A 22892-nucleotide genomic window follows, 5' to 3' on the forward strand; every position below is an offset into this window, starting at 1 on the left:
TCCCACAGGAAGTCACAGACGTCTGTGCTTTAACCATACTGACTAGTTCAAACGTTCAGAAGCACTTTAAAACGGGAAGGAACTGAAGTACAGTATCGAATACTGTTGAAATAATTAAAAAATTATTTGTAAACATCATAAATGTTTTTTTATTAACATGACCCGTGGCACTGTGGCCTGGCAGTGTCACAGCTTCTGCATCTCGGGTTCATTTCTGTACCAAGGACCTTTATGTGTGGAGTCTGCATGTTCTCTCTTGTTAGCCTGGTTTCCAGAGCATTCCAAAAACAAGCCAGCCAGGGGAATTTGTGTCTCTAAGGTGTCCCTGTGTGCTTGTTTACCCTGTGATGGACAGGTGTCCTGTCCAGGGTATAGTCCTGTCTCTTATCCTGCTTCCAGGGTGCATATTTTGTTTTGCATTTATAAAAGTGTTGCAACCTAAAAGTATTCTGTCAGTTACAGTTTTCAGTGTTGTCTGTTGTATGTTGACTTCCTCCTCTCGTTCGCAACTTCGTTAGTGTTGTTATGTCTCTCTTGTGACTTTCTGCCGAGTTTTGTTCCCCTTAATCAACTATATTAATTGATGTGGTTGATTTGCATTCTTTCCTTTGACCTTTTTAATGTGCCCAATCATCGTTTTTTAAAGATATGTCATCGTTTACGTTTTCTTTTCAATACCTTCAGCACACAAACTTTCGTCCAGTATCTCCTCTGCTAACTAATTAAGAACTTGTTCTCTTATTTCTGAGTAAACAGCTCTTAATAGGCATAGCCCCAAGTAATTGCAATGCTATAGACTCCCTCGGTAAGTGTTCGGTTTCTGCAATTGGTTATCTTTCAGGCAACACACCTGAAGTGGAACGCAGTATCAAATATGACCTCCGTTTTCACAGGAAAACTATAAATATACGCTTTTCTTGGCCAACTCCTGAAAGGGCGAGACTCATAGTCTGTGTGTTTTTCTTGGACGACAGTGGACAAAATAAAGAAACGTGCTTTCAAGGTTTCCTACCGAGGTGCTGGTATACCACCCAGTTCCCGGAGTTACACGCCATGGGGACGATGATTTGTAAGGGTATGTCCGAGTAGTTGAGATAATTAGTTACTGTTATTTACAGTTCGGGAGTCTGATAAAAATGTAAACCTTAACTGGAGCTTTTTTTTTTATTCTAGGCAGTAGAATACTATACCTATGGCTCTCCCTGTTGTGATCATGTTCTCGTTAATGCTGCCAAGATGGAGGACAAAGCCCGGTAGTACGGAATTATCAGGTAAATCGGTAATCCACGGCAGAGACCTGTACTGTACCTCTGCAGAGGGGACGCAGAGAGCAAACGTTAAGCCGAGCAAGGGAGGGCTCGGGCAAGAAAAGACCGTCGCTCTTCTCATTTAAGCTGCCAAACTGGATAATACCGAGAAGGCCGGGAGCAGATCCCGGGTGCGGACACGCTTCGGAAACACGGTGCGCTGTGTCTGTTCGTGACGAGAACAGCTCCCGTGATTTCGGCTGCGGAACGGCGAGAGCTTCGGGTCTACCGAAATGAGTATTCCTGCTTCACAAATTGAACGCCAGCGGTAACACGACCCCCGCTGAGCACTTAGCAGGCTTACTCTGATGAAAGGGGTGAACGTTTCTCCGTTTCGTCCTAAATAAATACCTCAATCTCTGAACAGACCCTCTCTTCAGGCAAACTAAGACATTCTGGACAGCTAGTCCAGATGGCTTTAATCTATATGTACTGTAGATTGTACACAAGGTACTGGGCTATCGTATTTTGACAAGAACGCAATTCCAAAGCTGGACTTTTTTTTTTTACTCCTAAAAGGTTTTTTTTTTAAAAAACCTCAAATGCGGCTTCTTTAGTTTTGGGTGGGGGTGGAGGGGAGGGTCATTTTACAGTTCATAAAGTTTCTGCGAAACTGATCACCGCACTGAACGCCGGCCGCCGCGGCTGCAGACCTGGAACTAAAAGCAAAACGAGATTGTTTTTCTTCAAAAGTAGGAATTGCATCATGTGGCCTGCGCGGGGAACGGGGGAATGGCAGCCAGGACATTGCATAATGTTTGCTTTTAAAAGGAACTGTACATTGGCCAGTATGCACAGAGCGAGCTTTGAGTCACAAGACGTTCTGCTGTCGAACACACCCAGGGGGGAACATATTTATGTGCAGATAAATATATGACCGGACTACAGAGGTCGGGGTGAAATGTTCAGGTATAATTTACACAGCCATACCAGCCTATAATATAAAGGCAATACGCTTAACACAAATTTTGTATTAATGTTTTTGCACACGTCCGTACATGACGTTCTAAGTCAAAGTGGGTATGAAGGTCTACAGAATACAGCAAGAAAACAAACGCCAAAGGGTTTCGGATACCAAAAACGTCTAGTTTTCGACATTCTCCCAAGACCTTGAACGCGAAAGCGACTTTCGGAGCCAGGAGTTCTAGGTCCGTATTGCCGCCGCGGTTCCGAAAGGACAGAGCAGCAGCGAGTTTAATGGAAACAGACTTTCCCCGCCAGCTCACGGCTCCTCCGGCAGAAGCGATCCGAAAACGAATTCAGTGCAAAAACAGCTGCGTCTAGATCTGCACCCGTTGTTTCTCCAATAAACGCGTTGTCCTGAAGCAGGCGGTTAACAGAGGGTAACGGAGCGATATAGCTACGGGCGTCAAAAGACAACTCCGGTCATCACCTCTTTTTTTTCTTAAAAAAAAAGCTTAGATGAATATCCTCTTTTATTTTCACTGACCCGGCTGGGCGTGTTCGGATCATTATGAAACCCAGACCTCCTCTCTGGGATTACGGTTGAAGTCTCGCTCAATGGGCTCATTGATTGAGTGAATCCGTATTGTTTATTTCTGTGCTATGTCCGCCACGCCAGTTAACAGCGTAACTCCTGGTCACTGGGGTAGCTGAAAACGGTCTTTATTACTCTTGCATAATGAAAATCAAAATCCTCTTTTCCCTCCCTCCCTCCTTATCTACTTAACGATTTAACCCACATGCGCGGCCTCTCTGTCCCAGTTTCCCTGAATCCGGACTTCTGTCTCGTCAAGAGAAACGATACTTCTCAAATACTTCAAACAAGTATCCGACTACAACCTCTTAACTGTCAAGTTGTGGAAAAGCTACTGCGGTTAAACACGATACGATGGAATGAGCGGCATTTTCTCCCTCCAACAGCTTTTACTGTACGTCGGCGTTCTGTAGAGGGGGCTGATTTCAACCCATGAACTGTTCAATTTTAACAAAATTTAATTTGATTGAGTCAAGTAACGATGCACAAGTTCCAGGGGCGCCCAACAGCTGAGTGCACGTTGATCTCGGGTGAACCAGCTGCATAAGAACTCGGTTTTCTGGAGGTGTTGTTACTGCAGTCTTTTCCAGCGCCCTCTAACTTCTCGTGGTGTAAATTTAAGGTTCAGTAAGAGACCTCGAAGGGGAGATTTTGGACTTGTTGACGATCTGACGTGTCCCAGACGTATACAGGCTTCCTGCCCTGTGCTGACCGCGGGGCGACTGCGACATATCCTCTGTAGTGCGAAAAGGTGTTTTTCTAAAGAGATTAAACTATCCCAAAACATCCCAGTTAAAAAAAAAAACAAACTAAAAGGTGTTTTCTTTTACGGCAAATAATCATAAAAGTCGCCGGTCTCGGTTAATTGGAGCAAGAGCCCATTCAGACCCAGGCGTGCGCGCCCCCGAGAGGAAGGGGATGTAACTGCACCAGCGTGGAAGGCGCGCCTTACAATTGTAAGACCGTATCAATTCGCATCGATTACGTGGTAGACGTAACTATTTTTTACAAAGCGGGGGCTCAGCCTTGCGCGTCGGTAGAGCCTGCATCTCTGTGCGCTGGCGACGCCCAGACGCCTTAAACCGCTGGGCAGCCGCCGTTGAACGGCCACCGAGAGAACATAACGCCGAGAGCTCGGGGAAACGGTGCAGCAGCAGCAGCAACAACAACACGCCACCCTCCCGGGGGGACGGCGGCTCAGGGGACCTGCTGGGCCAGGTACGCTCGGCCCGGGAGCAGGTGCGTCAGGCCCCGCCCCGCCGGCAGGTAACAGCGCCCTCGGCGGCAGCAGCTGTGCGCGTCCCATGACCAACCCCTCCCCGTGTTTATCGAGGGTCACGCTGCAGATAATCCTGTGGACAGAGGTAAATGCGGTTAAACACCCACCCCGGAGCCTCTGTTTACTCCGCTTAAAAAAAAACCCAAACAAGAACCACAGGTTGGGGGGCTTTATCTTCGATCCAGAAGTGCATGTTAACGTCTGGCTGCCCTACAGTCACTACAAGTTCTCCTGACGTCGTGCCTTCCCGCTGGTGACAGGGGTGGACGCTGCCGCCCGGCCCGGCCCGGCCCGGCCCGGCCCAGGACGAGCGTGCCGAGGCTCCTGCCCGCCCGTACGGCACGTAGCGCTGAGGCCGCCGGGCTGCTGGGGCGTGCTCTCGGCTCGGAGGGGGCGGGCGGGGAGACGGGAGGTGATATAAGGGCCGTGGCGCCGCCGCTCCGCTCCCACACGCCGGAGAGCACCCACACTCGCGCGCGCTCGCTCGCTCGCTCGCCTCGGGCTGACGACGGTGCTGCAGGCTGGAGCTGCGCGAGCCGTGACGGGGTGAGCTTGCAGGGTTTGGGGGTGGGGGAGCGGGCGGATTTATAACGACGCGCAACGGAGCACGGCTGGACGCGGGGCGAGGACAGCGCTGAGGGCGAAAGTTATGCCTTAACTTCAGCGGGAGGGCTTTGTTGTTGCTGTTCTTCTTGCAGGGGCGTCCAGCGGACCCCGCGGTACTGTACAGAGAGGCGTGTTGCTGGGTGCCGGGGGACCGTGGTCAAATGCGGCTCGGAAAATACATTACAGCCCGGGGAGCCCTTCCCTGGATGAGTAGGACCCAGAGGAAAGAGGAGCGGACTAGCTCGTGCATCTACGTTTTAAGACGTCTTTGCACATGCGATTTTAGGGCACGGAGACGACTTTTCTTTCTATTTTTAGCTCGGTGTAGGCACAGCAGTCCGATTTGGTCATGCTGTTAGTATGTTGTTGTTGTTTTCGGTCCGGGCAGTTCTGGTTCTTTCTAGCCTATTGTTGTGCTTCGCGCTCGGAAGGGCAGCCCGACACGGGAGTGATGCGAAAGTGGGCGACCTGAGGTTTCCCCCCCAGTTTCTGTTTTTATCCAAATGTGGGCACAGCGTATGACGGGCACTTTCCACGGAGGCGCTGGGCCGCTCGGGCGGTGTTGTCATCTCTATCCGCGCTGCTGAAGCGGGCCGGTGCGTGTGAAATCTTCAGACCGGCCTGACGTTGTTGTAATCGGCCATCTCTCCGTTTTCCTTCCGTAGGAATCCCGTTTAAAACTCACCTCAAACATCTGCCACCCCAGACCTCACCGGGAGCCTTCAGCTTCTTCTCGGGGATCAATCGTTTGATTGGGAGCAAGAGTGTTTTTTTTGTCACACCCCGTCCGCTCTTAAATCGCTGCGACAAGATGGTGCAGAATAAGATCACCGAAATCACTGGGTTCCATCGCTCATTCAAGGTGAGTCGGCTGTGTATTATTTGGTTTGCTTTAAAACTTGTTGACTTGATCGCGCCGTCTGCGTGTCCTGATTTATAGCTTCAGTGGGTGGATCAGTTACAGTAGTTTGAAACTTCACAGCCGGCAGCTCCCCGATGCATGATTCATAGAGCATTAGCGTGGCACGGTACTGCTTTGGACATGTCCCATCTATTCAGAGACCAGAGCATCATGACAGTGCCTCGGAATAACGACCGTCTTGCTGTCTTCGCCAGTTGTATCCTTGCGTCTAAAAATGACATGCGTCTTGTACCAAATTAAGAAAAAAACCTGTTAAGGGAAAAGTTGTACCTGATAAAGATTATAAAATGTCGTACATATTCCCGGTCATATACCACATTTCTGATATCGGAAAGCAATCAGCAGAGTTTGGCCTATCAAAGCTCAGTTTGTCAGAATTGAGTGTTGCTTTTTCGTGAGGTCAGCACTTGGGTATGTAAACTTCTATGGATATTTCAATATGTGTAATAAGATGACTGATAGGGATGAGTAATGAGGACTCTTTCTCTTTTTTTTTTGCACTGTGTATTTTTTGCATTTCTTTCTAAGGAGGAAGACTGAGTTGGGGTGACGTTTCAATTTCTGTCTTAAAAGTAGTATGGGCTGTTTTCATTCAAGAATTGTCACCAGGTTTATCATTGCTATCTTCAAAGACAGTGGAGTTTGTTAGAGAATGAGCAAGCAGTGTGGAGATTTCTTGTTAGTTTAAGATATGGTAGTCAGTGTTTGTGTGGATTAGGGCTGAGTGCCCTTTAATGTCTCTTTATGACACACAGATGCTTTTGAAGCCATTCATAGCCCCTTTAGAGAATGTGGCTGTGCTGTTGCAGTTCTGTTGGCAGCAGGGTGTGAATTTAGCTTGGGGGATAATTTGGGAAAGTGAGTCCTGGAGAGAGCTGGTCTGGGCCAGGGATGGGGGGGGGCACACTGGTGCCAGGTTACATCACTTTCTGTTAATGGAGCAGCCCTGCTGCTTAAATAGGGCTCCATACCTCCAGTCCTGCCTTTTCCTTTGGACTCGGGTACCGTTTCCTGAGATCTGGAATTCAGTGGCTTTCTGGTTGTAAATGGTCTGTTTTCCTGTTCCTATCAAGCTCAGTTCATGAGTCTTGAAACTTGGTTCTGGTGTGTAAATGGACTGGAAGGACGAATTTAAAGAAGTGTTTTCGTGTGTTCTGGCAGTTGTAGAATGAAACTACTGGGAATCTGGGCAACAGGAATTTTAATACCCTTACACAGTCACAGTCACACTCCTGTTCTCAGCCATTTGTGATTGTCCTAGATAAGAGCTTTGCGTTGTAGTAATGCCTTTCTGTGTCGGGTTCACTGAGGGGAAGAACTTGAAGCAGATTAAGGACTGTTGTCCTTGTGACTCTCAAAGCCCTCTGGTATTGCAACTCAAACAGTTTTTTTTTTCCCCTCTGCTTTAGGGGCAGAACCCCTTTGAATCTGATGACTTCACTCAGAACGGATCCCATCTCCTGGACTCAGCCTTCAATTTCGACTGCCCCCCCAGACCCGGTGAGTTTTACCACGGTAAACTCTTGACTAGGTGGCGCGCGCGTGGCCTTGCGGTCCGCGGACGCAGGAGGCAGCAGGACCAAGATGCAGGTTCAGCGTTCGACTCTTCCCAGCCACGCAGAATTTCCGTTCTTCAGATGTAAAACGTCAGCCAAGCATGTTGCAGCTAGATCCGAGTCTCCAAGCCCTGTCGCTAATAAAGCCAGCTCAAGCATTCCTTGGCCCTTGCGTTCAGAGTATTTAAGGCACAGTGACTTTTTATACAACCGAGTGCCTCCTGGTTAAAGCTTTCAGTGAGATGTGGCCTCTTTTTCTGTGTGTGAAGACATGCCTTCCAGCCTGCCTATCGACATCCCGGATGCCAAAAAGAGAAACAAGAAGAAAAAGAGGTGCCGGGCCACCGACAGCTTCTCGGGGCGATTCGAAGGTGAGTTGGTGATTATTTAAAATACCCCTATGGGCTGTGGAGGGGACTGGTGTGATGGCGTCTTAAGAACTGGCTTGAACAGGCACGAGTATCAGGGGAGTTTGGGTTTGGCGACACCTGTGGGTCAGAGGTGGTATCGTGACGGGTGATGTCTTTGTGCTGACCCAGATGTCTACAGACTGCAGGAGGAGGTGCTTGGAGAGGGGGCGTATGCCCGAGTCCAGACCTGCATTAACCTCATTACCAACAAGGAGTACGCTGTGAAGGTAAGACCCATTCAATATAAACAAGCCCTAGGCTGTTGTGTTGATGGGAGTTAACTGTAATCGGGCTCTTGCCCACTGCTATTTTACTATAGCTGCTGATGTTTAAAAGTTCCCTTGCGCCAGGTTTTTCAGATAAATCAGTGCGTTGTCACACACTGTATTGGAACAGAAGCGTTCACGATCACGTGTGCAGCCCAGGATGTGGGTTTTTAAATGCCTGGCAGTTGTCGCGGCATGTGCTTTATAGAGATTCGGTGGCTGTGGTGTGAAAATGTTTTTTTTGGGGGGGTGGGGGAGGGGAGAAAGGTAAAGGGTTTTGTAACATCAGCTCGCTCCAAGACCGCAGTTTTTTCCCCTCTGTATTCTGCGCCCGACACCCGGTCTCCCCTCGCGTGTGCGCCGAGAGCTGGTTCACTTTTCGCAGGAAGTCCCGTCTTCGCACGCCTCTTATCCCGCGGGGATACAGGGCTGTTAATTCCGCAAGAAGAGGGCGTCAAGCTCTAGAAGGACACGCATGCACTCCGCAGTCCCTGCAGACGCTTCTGCAGCTCGCCGGCCCCTCTTGCTAACTCAGCACAGAAGCTTCCCCTTGTTGTTGTTGACGGTGCCCGGGGGGAGCGCCAGCCAATGGGAGCGCGGGGGCGGGGACTCCGCCCCCTCCGTGGAATGCCTATTGGCCGGTGGCGCTCCGGCAGCGGGAACAGAATGTGCAGGCGCCCGTGCCAAAACAACACGGGGAGGGGGGAGCCGGGGGAAGGTTGTGACCCGAGGTGATGACGTAGGCGGCGTGTTTCACAGCTTGGAAGGGCGTGTGTCTGGACAGGCGAGCCGTAACGCGAATCGCGATTAACGGCGTCCCTTCATTTCACGTTGTGTAAGGAAAATTCCTGCGCAGTATTGTTTGCATTTTACCCTCCCCCCCCCCCCCCTCATTTTTAGTTGCTGAAGAGATTGGATAAGTGCGTGTAGTCAGCCGGACTGGGGGTTTTGTAGCATTTGACCCCGTAAATGACTTGAAAGCAGATAGTGCTCTAGTCTTTTATTTGTTCTAAATTATTGTAGACCCATATGGAGGTGGTTTGCAGACTTCCACACCCCAGCGGGTTAGGTGGGTGTGTTATTTCTTTCTCCACTTTTCACGTGGCATGCACGCTGCGTAGAGCCCTGATCTCATGAAGTGTGCCTCTGGCCCACTGTGGGAATGTGCTGCCCCCTTTAGCCCCCCACTACCCTCTGACTTGTTTACTGAAAGCCCTTCCTGGGGTTGGGGGGCAGAGCCCCTCAGGAGGAGAAGGCTGGGGGGAGGGGTGGAGAGCAGATGTTCTGCCCTCCCTCTCCGGGGGGGGGGGTGAGGAATTGATGGCTGGCGTCCCAGAGAGTGCGGAGCAGGAGCCAGCGGTCCCTGTGCACGGACTGCAGCTTGTGGGTGTCCGATGTACGGCGCTTTGATTTACAGACCCGCAGATGGAGTCTCTAGCCTCCTTTAATCACTTACCCTCCCCCCCAGCTGAAGGGTTACTGCAGGAGCTGCTGTCTGTGGCGACGCAGTGCTGCAAAACGCCACCAGCGGAGCTGCGAGCAAGAGAATCCCTCTTCAGCAGCTGAATTTCCACAGTTTCTGACCGATTCAAGTTGACAAGTTTCCTGTCCGTCGGTCTGCGATAATCTATTTTTCCCCCACCTTTCCTAGGCGCCGAGTTCTCCCATCGGCTCCTGCAGTGGACGGTGGACTGATGTGTACTTGTTTAAAAAAAACTAACGGGGGCTTTAACGTCGTGCGTTGGAAAACGATGTAGTGAAAGCCCCGCAGGATGGGGGCCGCGGAGCGAGTGGGACAGGCGTGATCTGTGTGCGCCGCGCTGCGGGGCTTTGGCTGCACAAACAGCCGGTGTCTGTCTGTGTGTCCTAGACTGGCACTGTGTTCGTTCTCGCTGTCACAAAGGCAGCCTAATCTGCTTGGTGGGGACAATATGCACGGGAGACAAAGGGCCTTGAAAAATGCAGGGCAGGGAGTTTGAGTGTTGTGCAGGCAGGATGAAGCCTTCCTTTTCAGATTAACACCATTTTCTCTGTGGAGAACCGTGAGGCTTTGGGTGTTTTGTTTTCTGGGGTTTTAGAAATCCTGGATTGAATCTGTAGTTTGACTAGCTTTCTTGTGGAAAACAAGATGCAGGTTTATCTTTCTCTGTTGTCTGGTTTTGAGCGAGTTGAGAGCTTCTCTCAGCCACCTTCGCGTCCTAGACGCACACGGCGAGTGGCACGCGCACACCCTCGCTGTTTGTACCTCTCTCGCCCGCTGGCCCGGCCAGAGCCCTGACCGCGCCTCTCCGGCGTGTTTCAGATCATCGAGAAGAGGCCCGGACACAGCCGCAGCCGTGTGTTCAGGGAGGTGGAGATGCTCTACCAGTGCCAGGGTCACAGGTACGAACCGTCGCCTCGCAGGGCCGTGCAGTCCGTTCTCTCGGGCCTGTCATGGCGGAATGATGAGTACGTTTGGGTTGGAGTCGTGAGTCAGCCTGTGTTGGTAAAACTTGATGCACCCCTGCACATCTTGCTCGTGGCCCAAGTAAAAATGATTCATGGTCTTTAGCCCAGGCAAACGTTTTTCTTCAGCTGGGGGGGTGTATGTTGGGGAAAACGCAGGACTGTGATCTTGTGGACAACTGCTAAAGAATTTCCAGCAATAGACCTCCTGTCTTTCAGCTGGCAGTCTGTGACTATTGTAAGCATTCGGACCAAAATAGCTTAGTCCTGGCAGCTTTAAATTCTGGTTTATCCCCATGGCAGTGCACTTTAATTGTGACAGCCAAGCCAAGCTTTATCCGTTGCATCAGCTTCACAGCTGAACAGATGGCCCAGTAACTTTGTATGACATTTCCAAGGATCACTTTGAGGCAGAAGTAATTTCGCCAGAATCTCCATAGCATTTCTGCATCTTTGTCATATTACAATTAGTTTCCACTTAACTCAGTATGGTAACAGCGGATAAGGGACATGAGTGCATCCTTACTGTAAATCACAGCGTGGGTATTTTGTTGTAGGAGTTCTATGCATGAAGATGTCTTCCAACTGAAAATAATTTTTTCACACGCTTTGTCATGGTGTTCATTTTAGATATGGGTTTGTTGTAAACGTTGTACTCTGTTTAGATATTCCCTCTTCCCCTGTCCACACTCACTGTGCTTCCTGCTTGCTGTCCTAGAAACATCTTGGAGCTGGTCGAGTTCTTTGAGGAGGAAGAGAAGTTCTACCTGGTGTTTGAAAAGCTGAGAGGAGGTGAGTGGTTTCTTGACCCCTTCTTTCCCTCTGCGTCCATGGAGTTTCTGTTCATCTGCTGTCTAGGTCTCATCTTCGTGTTCTGTCCTTCTCACTCTGCCAAGTTCAGAGAAAGGGTTCTGGGAGACTGCAGGACCGCTCCGGCAGCTTTTAGCCTTTACAGGTCTTTGTTTGGCAGTTGTAGCAGGTGGCTGAATGGGGTTTTATATGGCAAGCCTGAACTGAGGCTAGGTCGCTCACCGTCTCTGGTTGAAGAAGCCAGAATGCGGTGAAACAGCTGTCGTGTCACTGGAGGTGACAAACTTGGAGCAGCTGTTCTGAAAGTCCTTCCTGGCCAAGAGCTCTTTGTCGCAGCTTGCCGAGAGTGTGCACGGTTACGTTTCACACAGCACAGTGATGGCTGGAGCTAGTGACGGTTCATCAGTCCACTGGGGTGGACATATTCACTAAATGTGTGCTATAAAGAAGGACACACTCACAGCCTGTTGTGTATTAATTAGTGTTGCTATCAGGAATTTTCCTGAAATTCCCCTGTATTGTTCTGAACAACTGAAGCAAAACAGTAGATGAGCTCTCTATGTGCTAAGGGTTTTTTTTCTTTTAGGGTAAGGCACAAAATCCTTGAAGAAAGTGAATCATAAAATCAAAGATAAGACTATGTTCTGTGAATTACCCCTGCATACTCTGTAAATAGCTGAGAAGGCAAACAATCTTACCCTCCAGAGGAGTACTGAGACTCAGTCTGGTGTCCCCACCTTGACCTGATAAAGACAAGCACACACCGATGATAACACAGGTTCCAATCGGAAGATTAGAGAATTGAGTTCATGGATTAAGGAAACTTTTAAGATCACTTTCCCCCCCCCCCCACTTCAGTGCTTTTCAGACTGTGCATCTCGGTGAAGCCAGACGGCCTTCTGGGCTCGTGTTGGCGAATATCGAGTCTGTTTTGATGACTTTGTGGGTGTGTGTTGCTCCTTTTTCCAGGCTCCATCTTGACTCACATCCACAAGAGGCGCCACTTTAACGAGCAGGAAGCCAGCATTGTGGTGCAGGACATTGCCAGTGCACTAGACTTCTTGCATAACAAAGGTATGCCCCACTTCAACTTTTTTGAACTTCCTCTTTACTTGGCCAACATTTTTTCCTTTAAAAGATAAAAGATAAATGCTTGCCTGTTTAATTGGGCATGAGTCCATGGTTTAAGCCAAGTTAGTGTGAACAAATTGTATATACTTGTGAGAAGTACCCACCCTGTTCTGGCTGCACTGACAGCAGTGAGGACGTCCATACTCATCTGTAGTAGATGTCTGGAATATAAGTGGCACAACTGGTTATGCAATTGCTTTCTTTCTGTATGTCCGTCAGCTATTTAAAGGGGTATTTTAAGGTACGGCCATGCCCATAAATGCAACAGAGAGCCTATGTTTGGGCTTTTGCTTTGCTCCTGCAACATGTTCTAGAATTTGGTGGAGGTGGCTGAAGGTGGGGTTTCTGATCGAGTTTCTTCTCTCTGAAGGCATGGCTCACAGAGACCTGAAGCCCGAGAACATCCTGTGTGAGCATGAGGACAGAGTAAGTGTCTCACACTCTTCTGGTGGGAAGCGCTGGGCTCCTTTACTTGGAGGGGGGGGGCGGGGGGCATCAGCACTTGATTGTCTCACGAGCTAACGAAGAGCTGGAATCCTTTTCGGAAGGATTAACTATTTCCGAGCAGTGTCAACAAAAAAAAACCCAAATCTTGTAACTCGCTGCACGCGAACGCACTCGGGTCTGGTATCCTGAGCTGCCCTGCTGGAGAGTCAGACTGCCAGTCCCTGGTCCGGGTTCCTGAGGCCCTTGCTTTCTCTTCTAGATCTCGCCTGTGAAGATCTGCGACTTCGACCTGGGCAGCGGGATCAAGCTGAACAGTGACAGCTCCCCTATTTCCACCCCGGAGCTGCTCACGCCGGTCAGTCCCTGCCCCGCTCTCCCGGGGCCTCGCCTCTTGAAGCTTCCTGGCTGTGGAAGCCGCGGCTCTCAGTTTTGCAGACGAGACGGTGACATTTTTAAGCTACGTGGGGTGGCCCGACGGTCTTTCATAGCAGCTCGCTGTTAAGAAACCCGGGTTGGGTCGAGCGCGTGACCAGGCATTCCCGGAATGTTATTCCTGTCTTGTTTGCGACGGGAGGGGGGGTCGGGGGGGTCGGGGTGTGGCATTGACGAGGGCTGCGGTTGCGGGGAGATTTTTGCCATCGGTCTGCGGCTTTTCAGTGCGAAACCTCCTGCGGGAAGAAAGATCATCCACTTGACGTTACTTATTGATGTGTTTACAAGCCTTAAAAAAAAAAAAAAAAACGATCATTTGCAACTGGTGCCGAGCACGTAGATGTTTTTTTTTCTTCCTCCATGTGCACGGGGCTCCCACCATCTGGGCCATGACTGTGCAGACTGCCAGCAGCGTTAACAGGCAGCAGCAGGTGGGAGGGAGCAGGCAGGGGAGAGCCAGGCCGGGCACAGGGGGCTGTAAACTGATCTGGGCTCTGCCCCTCGCTGGGCACCTTGGCTCGGCTCTATTTCAGGGTCTTGGATAGCGGGAAGATGCAGGGGATGTGTGTAATTCCCTCTCGTTAAAAGACACGAGAGATGCCCTCCAACAGGGCCAGGGCTGCTGGAGGGAGTCCAGGCCTGGATACCGTTCCCTTCTCATTAACAGCCTTCCAGGAAGTCGGAGAAGTGGGCGGTGTGAGGTTTCTCAAGGAAAGGAGAGCTGTATGCTGGAAAGTACCTCTAAGTATAAGAATACGAGTTGTGCTGCCGGTTCTAAACAAAGGTCTTCCTGGTATAGTGTGCACAGTGAGAAAATCAGACCATTTTCCTGCTGGGCTGGGCAGGAGTGGTAAACTTTAACTTTAGCTGGTGTTTTGCTTCAGCTTGAGCTCCGTGAATATCCCCAGTTGTGCTCGTTGGATATGAAATACCCAGTTAAAAAACCGGGCTGCTTTCATTTGCCTTTCAAGGGGTCTGTAACAAAGCATGCAGAATCGGTTTTGCATGCCTGGAGCATGTGGTCCCTACAGGGCTGATGAGTGTGACTGGTAAACAAAGCCCTCTGCTATGCTGCTCTTGATAAGGAATCCCATCTGTGGCAACCACCCTGGCCCCCCCTCCCCCCACATATCCACCAGACTCTGCAGTCGCCCAGAAAAAACAAAACAGGCCTCAGATTGTTTGCTACTGCAGCCCGGTTGCGTAACTCCCCTTCGCTCCCTGTGTTGTGCAGCAAAGCTGCTTGTCTGCATTTTTTTTTTGTAACGGCTTTTTGAGAGCTGCGAGACCTCCGCACCGACAACAGAAGCTGCCTCAGCCTAGCAACTCCCCCGTGATTGGCTGGGAGGGCAGGTGGGGGCTGGGGAGGGGGCATGGCTTTGGCAGAGCTCCAGGCTGCGCTCATGTGTCCTGTTTGTCTCGCCCACAAGGGCTGGTCTTTGTTTTTGCTCGGCTGGCTGCTGGTGTTTAACTCCTTGTTTCCACCCCCCCAGAGGGCTGTGCAGCAGTCGGCAAGTGGGTTGCTCAATGGTCTGAGGTCATCCGATTTTGCCAATCGGTTCCTACATTCAGGGCAGCAAAACCCAGGTTCTTGACCGGGGCAAGAACCGGTAGAAACACTCCTTAACCAAGGTCACGGTCTCGACTTGCAACACAAAAGTGGAGCAGTGGTCTTATTGATTGTAAAAAGCTAAAGGCTGCATTTTTGCTCCTGCAACATAAAATGCAAGGGTTTAAGCAATTGATATCTTGTAAACAAGTTTGTGTTTTTGCCTCCCTACATCAGTACAGGAGTGTCTGCTTTTTGCACATTTCTGCCAGTAAAGCAGTTTCACCTCTGTTGGTTTAAGTTAAGGCTTCCCGTCAAGGTGGTGGTGGTGGTGGGGGGGGGGGGGGCAGGGGGCTTTTTCTGAGCCACGGATGTTCTGCGAATCCAGAGAGGGACAGCGGCTTCCTGCCTGCGTGCACGGCGCAGGCTGCACGGTCAGGCCGGGCGGAGCAGGAGGGCGGCGCGCTGAGCGCACCGGCACCGCGGGCGGGCGCACGTCACTCGGGAAAGCCCCGCGCCCGGGGCTTGTGGGCCCGTTGACAGCTGCGCCCAGTCAGCTGCTTTTCAGCCACGCACCAGTCTTCAGACTGGGAGTGTCTGTGCTCGCTGGGGCCGACGTTCAAATGAGCTTCTATTGCAGTGTATTTCAGGAATTGGATCTGAATATTGGATCCATAAATGACACTAATAGGGTTGTGTGCACTGAAGTGCTGGAGGGCAAATTTCCGTTGGCTTTCATGCCACTTCAGCCTTTTAACAGTAAACCTGTTTTTAAAACCAGAGTTGAACTTTTGGAATCTTTCTCGTTATTTATTATTAAGATTGCGCCTTTTTAAAAGCAGCTTTTCAAAGTTCTCTAAACAAAGATTAAATGGTAACATTTTAGCAGTTTAGTGTAGCAAGACAAGGAAGGAAACGAAACGAGCGAGTGGAGCAGCACCCCAACGCGCCAGTGGACCCCGTCTGGGTTGTTGTGCCTTTGCTGCCTGGTGCTGGTGCAGTAGTGGGGACAGTAGTGCGCTGAAGAATCGGCTGCTCTATGTGCTGAAGCAGACCTGCTCGTCTGGGGAGAGCCGGGGGGGGTGCAGGTGTCTCTCTGCGCCCTGCCCCCAGGGCTGGGGTGTGGGGACAGCAGGAGCAGAGCTGGGGATTTGTGTGCTTAAAGTGACAGGGCTGATGCAGATTTCAATCTGCAAAAGCTTAAAATCTGAGGGGGAGAGTGTCGAGTTCAGTTCCAGTAGGAAGGGTCAGCAGGCCTGATCATTCAGTTTGAAACTATAGTTGTGCCTGAGGTCCTCAAGCCCCCAGCCTTCTCATAGATGAACTCTAGTTCCCCTTTGTCATGGGCAGCCAGCGAGGCCAAGTATTATGGACTTGAATTTTCTCTTTTCTGAATGTGGGAGTTTCACTGCTTCTGCTTGACTCTGTTTGACTCCATCTCTGAGGACAGCCATTGAGACAGCTGGTTCAGGCTTATGTAACAAAACGCCAGTGAACGTTTTGTTCATGTAATTATGGAGGGTTCTGAAGGCCTGTTTTTTGTCTTAAAGCCTCGAAGGCTTAAACCTCATGCGGGGATGGCATGGAAGTATGGGGTGTTTTGGGAGATGGTAGTGCAACAGGAGGAGTAGTGTCTGGAATCTGAGATTCCCATACAGAGCACTAACATTGCACGGCCGCCAGACAGCTGCAGCAGGCTAACAAGAGAGGCTCCAGTGTTCAAAAAAACATGCAAGATCCCTTGTCTGAAGAAGGGCTCCAATTACAGGAAATGTTTCTCCCATTTACAGAAGCTAGAGGCAAATATCTCTCCTCTTTATCTGAAGATGATCACACTCACCCAACCCATTTCTGGCCGGTTGAAGAGCACACTGCTCTTTTGTTGAAATGCCAATCTTTACAGGCAGTAGGAAAACAAAGTTGAGAACATGAGTCTTGCCTTTTCAGCATTTTCTTTCAAAGAGGTATGTCTCAATGGCCACATTCCTCTCTGCATAAGGAAGAAATTCTGTATTGTGAAAAGTATGAGCACTGTACTGGCTCTGTAACAACACTTAATGATCTGGACTCTGAAGTTACTCCGTCCTTAATGGTTAACACACAACCACCTCCCCTTGCACAAGGCTGTCTCGAACCCTTGACTTTCCCTTCGTTTATCTGGCCTTTTTCCTTCTACAAATACTTAAGGAAAGCTGCTTTTGGAATTTTGTTTACATAGTTGCTGAAGTTCACTTTCATTCTTTAAGATGGTCAGTCTGCATCAGCCCAGCAGGTGTTTGGCCTGCTGTCCGAGTGACGGCCCATTTCAAATCTGTAGACGCAGGACTGGGAACAGGCTGGGCCCTCAACTGGGCGACAGGCTCAGGCCAGGGCTGGAAAGGAAGCGGGGGCACTTTACAGGAGGGAAGCTTGGCTTTGCTGTGTGCCAACAACCCCTGTTTTATTTGTTTTATTTTGAAACCGCTGTAATCTGACCAGCTCCAGCTGCTTAGTGGCAGCTCAGCAGTCCCATCTGGCTGGAATTGGAGACTTGTTTCTGACCCTCTTGATGAGCATTGTGTGGTCTGTACGGGCTCCCCTGAAAGCAGGTCTGTGCTAGAGGACAAAGCCAAGATGAACACCGTGTCGTTTGAAGCTTTAAGTTCTCCCGGTTATGGGACTGTGGAACTGGCTGGGAAATCCAGTTTTTGAACATGCAAGCTCATGAGGGGTTTCGTAAATGATGGTGTTTACCTTTAGATGTCTTCTAGTGCTTTTTAGGCAGAGGCGATACGGGTTCTTATAGTTTTTGCATCGAATTGGATATTGGGAAGGATCGCCCAAGAGGCATTCCTTGGAAAAAGGAGGTTAGACTTCAGTGTAACCGAGCAGCACCATCTTAAACGGACGTGGGTCCCCCCCCCTTCTAACGTGAGGTGCAGCAGCTGGCCGCGCCGGTTGCTAACCACGCCTGCGCTCGGTGTCTCCACAGTGCGGCTCCGCGGAGTACATGGCCCCCGAGGTCGTGGAGGCCTTCAGCGAGGAGGCCAGCATCTACGACAAGCGCTGCGACCTGTGGAGCCTGGGGGTCATCCTGTACATCATGCTGAGCGGGTACCCCCCTTTCGTGGGGCGCTGTGGGGGCGACTGTGGCTGGGACTGGGGCGAGGCCTGCCACTCCTGCCAGGTGAGGAGCCCTGAGGTTTTCACTCTCTGTGAGCCCGCGCTGGGGAAGTGTCATGTCTGAACTCTTCCCCTCGGCTCTCTCCCCCCCCAGAACATGCTGTTCGAGAGCATCCAGGAGGGGAAGTACGAATTCCCGGAGAAGGACTGGGCTCACATCTCATCCGGTGCCAAAGACCTCATCTCCAAGCTGCTTGTGCGGGATGCCAAGAACAGACTGAGTGCTGCCCAGGTGCTGCAGCACCCCTGGGTGCAGGGGGTGAGTGCCTGCTCTTTGTTTCCGTGTGCCGGGCGCTGCCGGACAGTGGCTTACAGACTTGCCCCAGTGCGTGTTGGGAAGTCCTGTGCTGTCTTGGTTTGGTACCAGGTGATGTCGCCCATGCGCTGACTCTCTTTTGTTTTGCCCCTTCAGTGTGCTCCAAATACACTGCCGACTCCCATCTTACTTCAGAGGTAAGTGAGCCTCCTCTCTGCTTTCCGAACTTTTCCCAAAGGGGCTTTCTTGAAGCAGGCGTTACTGACTGGCCTCCCCCCTCCTTGCATCTTGCAGGAACAGCAGCGCCAAGGACCTGACCTTCTTCGCCGCGGAGGCGGTGGCGGTGAACCGGCAGCTGGCCCAGCAGGAGGAGAGCGAGACGGAGGAGCCGAGGCCCGTGGTCATCGCCGCCCCCTCCTGCTCCGTGCGCCTCTCGCCTCCCTCGCAGTCCAAGCTGGCGCGGCGCCGGCAGAAGAGCAGCCTCCTGAAGGGGGCGCCGGTGTCGGCCTCCGAGCTCCACCAGCTCCTGGCGCCGCTGGTCGTGGTGGGCGACTGCGCGTGAGGCCCCACCCCCATTCCAGACGGGCCCGGTCTTCTCCCAGATCTCAGCAGGTTGTTGCCGCTCAAAAAGCACAGATCCCTGAACTTTTTTTTTTTTACAAAAAACGACAGAGGCAATTCAAGGGATGTTCAGGATAGGGCCGGGGAATACAAGGACAAAAGCTATCGAAGTTCAAAGGAGCTCGGACTTTGACACCAAAGGACTACTCTTGTGCTGCTCTAGTATTACAACTTGATCCACTGTGAATTTCCTCGTTTAACTTTTTTTTTTTTCCCACCAATGTAACTCATCAGGAATACCATTTGCCTGGGGCGTATTTGCATTAATGTTACCTCTGCAGATACACACCTGCTTATGCGTTTGTCGCAATGAAGGCTTTTCTGGCATTGATTCAGCCGATCTGTGAGTAATCAGTGCTGTCAAAGTGCCTGGTGCCACGAAGGGCGAGCTGCTGTTGCTAGAACCTTTCTGCTGCTCTCCTTCTCTCTACAGGTGATCCTACTCCCCAACTCCCGTTGCCCCTTCACCTCTGCTACATTTCCAAAAGTCTTACTGGGAATGAGCCTAAACATGAAAAGAGAAACGGGCGGGTGTAAGATTGTACTTGAAACTCTCAAATGTCAGTGGGATGGAAATTGTTCTCCCATTTCAACACTAAAATATGGCTTTTTTTCCCCGTGATACAAGCATACGCACACATCTAAGTTGACACTTTGCTGGTGCCTCTCAGTAAAAGCTTTAAAGGCTCATTTTAAGTTTTCATCTCTATGCGGCCCCATGCTTGTCCTGGCACAGCGTTGATTTCAAATTCCTGGCACGCCGGGTGCTGGAATCGTAATGGACTGAAAGGAAACTTGAGCTGTACGGGTCCTCGGATTTGTCTCGGCGCCGTCTTCTGCGGGTCATCTTGTTGTAGGGCTGACCTGGGCCCTCCTTTCCCATGACCTGAGCCGAAGTCTGGATTCTGAAATGGAATGTTTTATTCTCACAAAAGCAATCAAACAGGCGTGTTTGACAGGCTCCAGAGTTGGAAGTGCGAGCTGGCATGGGAGTGATTTATTTCTTTAGGACTCGTTGAATTGGTGCAGAGGCTAAACGCCGCCATAGATCTCCGGTGAAATGTCTTAAAAAGAATCGAAATGGAAGCCACGTGTGGAAGTGGGGTTCATGTTTTGGGGCGAACTCGACCCTGTCTCCGGGTAGCGGGGATGTCCCTTGGGGGGCCACCTCGGCATGGCCGTTGATGGCCGAAATGAGCCCAGCGTTGTCCTCCAGTTGCAGGTAGACGCCCAGGCTGCCAGGGTGGCGTGTCTCAGGGAGCCCTTGGCCAGGAGACGTTCTTGTCTCGAAGACGCAGCCGAGCCCAGGCGGGCCGGAGAATCGCGTCTCGCCGGTTGAACAGTCTTTAGCCGAAGCTCGGGGGGGGGGAGGGAGGGAATAACCGTTCGCAGAAATGAAAAGCGCAGGTTTAACATGGAGACAATGACGGAGGGTAGGAAAAAAAAAAGCATTCCAAAAATTTAAAAAAAACTAGTCTTCCAAGGAAAATGAACATGCGTGAAATACGAAAGGAGAAATATAATTTTTTTTAAGTGTTTACTTTTTATATACGTGGATAACTCCAAGTAAAATGAGAACTGTGCCACACTGTTTTATGGGTTGTATTCTTTTATTTTTTTTTATTTGAATGCAGGTGCTCTTGTGTAATTGCGCAGGTGAGACGTTTTTATGTTTTTATTATTTTTTTTTGTCATGCGTTTTAGTGGCTGTGAGTGACAATGGAATTGAACGGGACAGTATGTGAACAAGGAGGGAAACTTCAGAGTGTGTATTTTAAAGACTATTTTGAGAAATAGGCAACAACAGAAGGTAATGGCATTGTTTATTTTACTTTATGTAAAGGTTTGGGCAATGTTCTCTTTGGACGGGAAACAAAATCCACTTTTGATTGACGGCTTCTGGAATTTTTCAAACCAAGGCAAGCTGTTTAATTAGCCAGCAATGTTTCTCCCAGAATATGTTGGCAGACAGCAGAGGATTGAGAGGGTTTTTGTAATCGAACCCTCCCCCATTTTTAAATCATTCACTGCCGCCTGCTCATGGCTTTGAGTTCTTCATCTCGGTTCCACCGCAGTTTGAATTTGCAATGCTTGGCAGTCTTGTTTTACCACCAAGGAATATTCTGTTGCCCAAGCCCGTTTTCCTGTAATTAATGAAAGAATGTCAATGCAACATTACCAGCAAGCATTATTATGGTACTAAAAACGCATTGCCCTTCTTGCGATGGAGGAGGATGCAATAATCAGGATGCTGATTGTAAACTTTTTTTTATGATCTTTCTACACATACATATTTGTGGGGTTTTATGTCTTATACTAAGACTTACTTGAATCGGAAATGCTGTTTCCTTTTTTATTTCATTCTGGAAACTAGCTTTTGCAGACAAATGGACAGGAGGCGCAGGAGCCTGGTTTTGGTGTTCTTTGGTGGGAACCTGTTAGACTCAGTATTTTCACCCTCTGCCCCCTTCCCCCCCCCTGCTGTCTATGCATAACTCTTCCGGTGCGGATCTGCGCCACACAGAGACGAGCTGACGTCGGACGCACAGCAGTGCTACCTCTGAAACCCACCATGGCTGTCCTGTGGTCTTGTACGTGAACAAGGGGGGTGGGGGGGTGGTCAGGACTTCTTAAGGTATAGAGTAGCACTTTTAAAAGACCCTCCTCTTCACACCAAATATGAGAAGGTGTTGAAAACAATCCAGCAGGGTTTCTGGATTTTTTTTTCCACATCTCTAGGAAGTAGAAAGAACTTGTTCTGGCTAGGGAAAATAAAATACTGCTCCCCCCCCAGATTATTCTCCAAACTTGTAAACACAGCCAGAGCTGTCAGAATGTGACCTTGGAGAAACTATTGTAGTACTTCACCACCTTGAATCCTCTGAGGAGGAAGGGGAGGTATTTTACAGAAATGTGAACTCTGCCTGCGATTTCCAGTACAGTCCCACGACTGTCAGAGTCTCCGGAGTTTCGCGGACGAGGCCTTGGTAAAGTACTGTTTGTTCCTCCTGAGAGCCGACATGATGGGCGTTGGGAATGGAAATCAAAGACAAAAAAAAATTAGAAAGCACTTTACTGTACCATATGACTGATAACAGTTCACTAGAAGCAAGGTTTCTAAAGACTGTTGTTGCCAGAATTTTGTATTGTTTTTTTAAAGGAATTTAAATAAATGCTTTGAACCACATCTGTCTTGTCATGGTCTGTCTGGCTCGCTGGATTACTGTCCAGGACATCTTCCTGTTCTCTGGAGCGATGGCCCTTGCAGCGTGCTCCACTGCAGTGCCTCAACACTGCCAGCCTCTCCGTGTGCCGTAAAGATCATGCTGACCGCCAACTAGGCCCAGGAGCCCGTGTGCTGTACAACTACTGGAGCTGACTGGGAGGGGCTGCAGGCTTGGAAGCCCTGTCCATGTGCTCCAGCAGCTCAGTGGGTTGGGTCACAGTCACCTTAAGGTGCCCCTAGGCCGATTAGTTTTCTGGAACTAAACAACTATGAAAAGGTGCTGCACAAAATTAGTGTATTAGCCCAAAAATACAACTTAAACGCCTAATTTAGCAGTTTGTTTCAATAAAAAAGCCACCAGCCACCAGAGAGGTACAGTAGGGCACCAGTCCATTGAGCCGGTGTGATAACTGCAGCATGTTGGTAGCGTGACTACATGACTTGCACTGTATGTCTCCCCCCTGGGCCGACTCCAGTCCTGGAGGGCCAGTATCTCAACAGGTTTTTATTCAGTTCATCTCTTAATGACCTAAATCCTCTACATCTCCCGATTAAGTGACAGCTACTCCCAACTCTCCAGGTGTAACTGCTGTTTTAAAGATCCTAGAAGACCTACAGCAGCAGCACCAGCCCTCCAGAAGTGAGGCCTCGCTGTGTCTGGATGCGTCAAGTGGCAGGACCTGCAGTAGTGCTCTTATTAGATCATGGGTCCAGGTGAGAGTGTAGAGGGTTGAAGTGCCTCATCAGGCTTTTCTCACTAGCCTTGACTCGCCTCTATCAAGGTGCGAATGAATTCAACCAAATTAAGATCTTCCCAATGAGAGGGAACGTCGGATCGGAGACAGGCGGCCTGCTGGAAGCTGCTCCAAAGATGAGAATCCTCATCATGGAAAGACTTAAAATATAGTCGGGCTCCTGGCCGATGCCACACGGTCAAAACGAAAGCAAAGGTGTGTTGAAACAGGAGGC

At 50.1% G+C, this 22892-nt stretch overlaps 1 protein-coding gene across 2 annotated transcripts; it reads left to right on the forward strand.

Annotated features, from left to right (window-relative positions):
• The first annotated feature begins 1177 nt into the window (after window positions 1-1177).
• On the forward strand, window positions 1178-21884 carry LOC148638964 (MAP kinase-interacting serine/threonine-protein kinase 2-like). Of its 2 annotated transcripts, none has more exons than XM_088622038.1 (14): window positions 1178-1271; window positions 5356-5552; window positions 7022-7112; window positions 7438-7539; window positions 7708-7805; window positions 10147-10226; window positions 11008-11081; window positions 12069-12173; window positions 12601-12656; window positions 12937-13032; window positions 17630-17824; window positions 17915-18079; window positions 18233-18273; window positions 18371-21884. In XM_088622038.1, exons 1-14 carry the CDS (start codon window positions 1193-1195, stop codon window positions 18636-18638), a joined length of 1647 nt encoding a protein of 548 aa, XP_088478164.1. In that variant the 5' UTR covers window positions 1178-1192; the 3' UTR covers window positions 18639-21884. The 2 variants fall into 2 exon arrangements, with proteins under 2 accessions (XP_088478164.1, XP_088478165.1); XM_088622039.1 differs by lacking the exon at window positions 1178-1271 and adding an exon at window positions 4467-4630.
• The last annotated feature ends 1008 nt before the right edge of the window (window positions 21885-22892 follow it).

This window comes from Lepisosteus platostomus, chromosome 27 (assembly GCF_059453375.1).
Source record: "Lepisosteus platostomus isolate fLepPlt1 chromosome 27, fLepPlt1.hap1, whole genome shotgun sequence".
In the NCBI taxonomy this organism is placed as follows: Eukaryota; Metazoa; Chordata; class Actinopteri; order Semionotiformes; family Lepisosteidae; genus Lepisosteus; species Lepisosteus platostomus.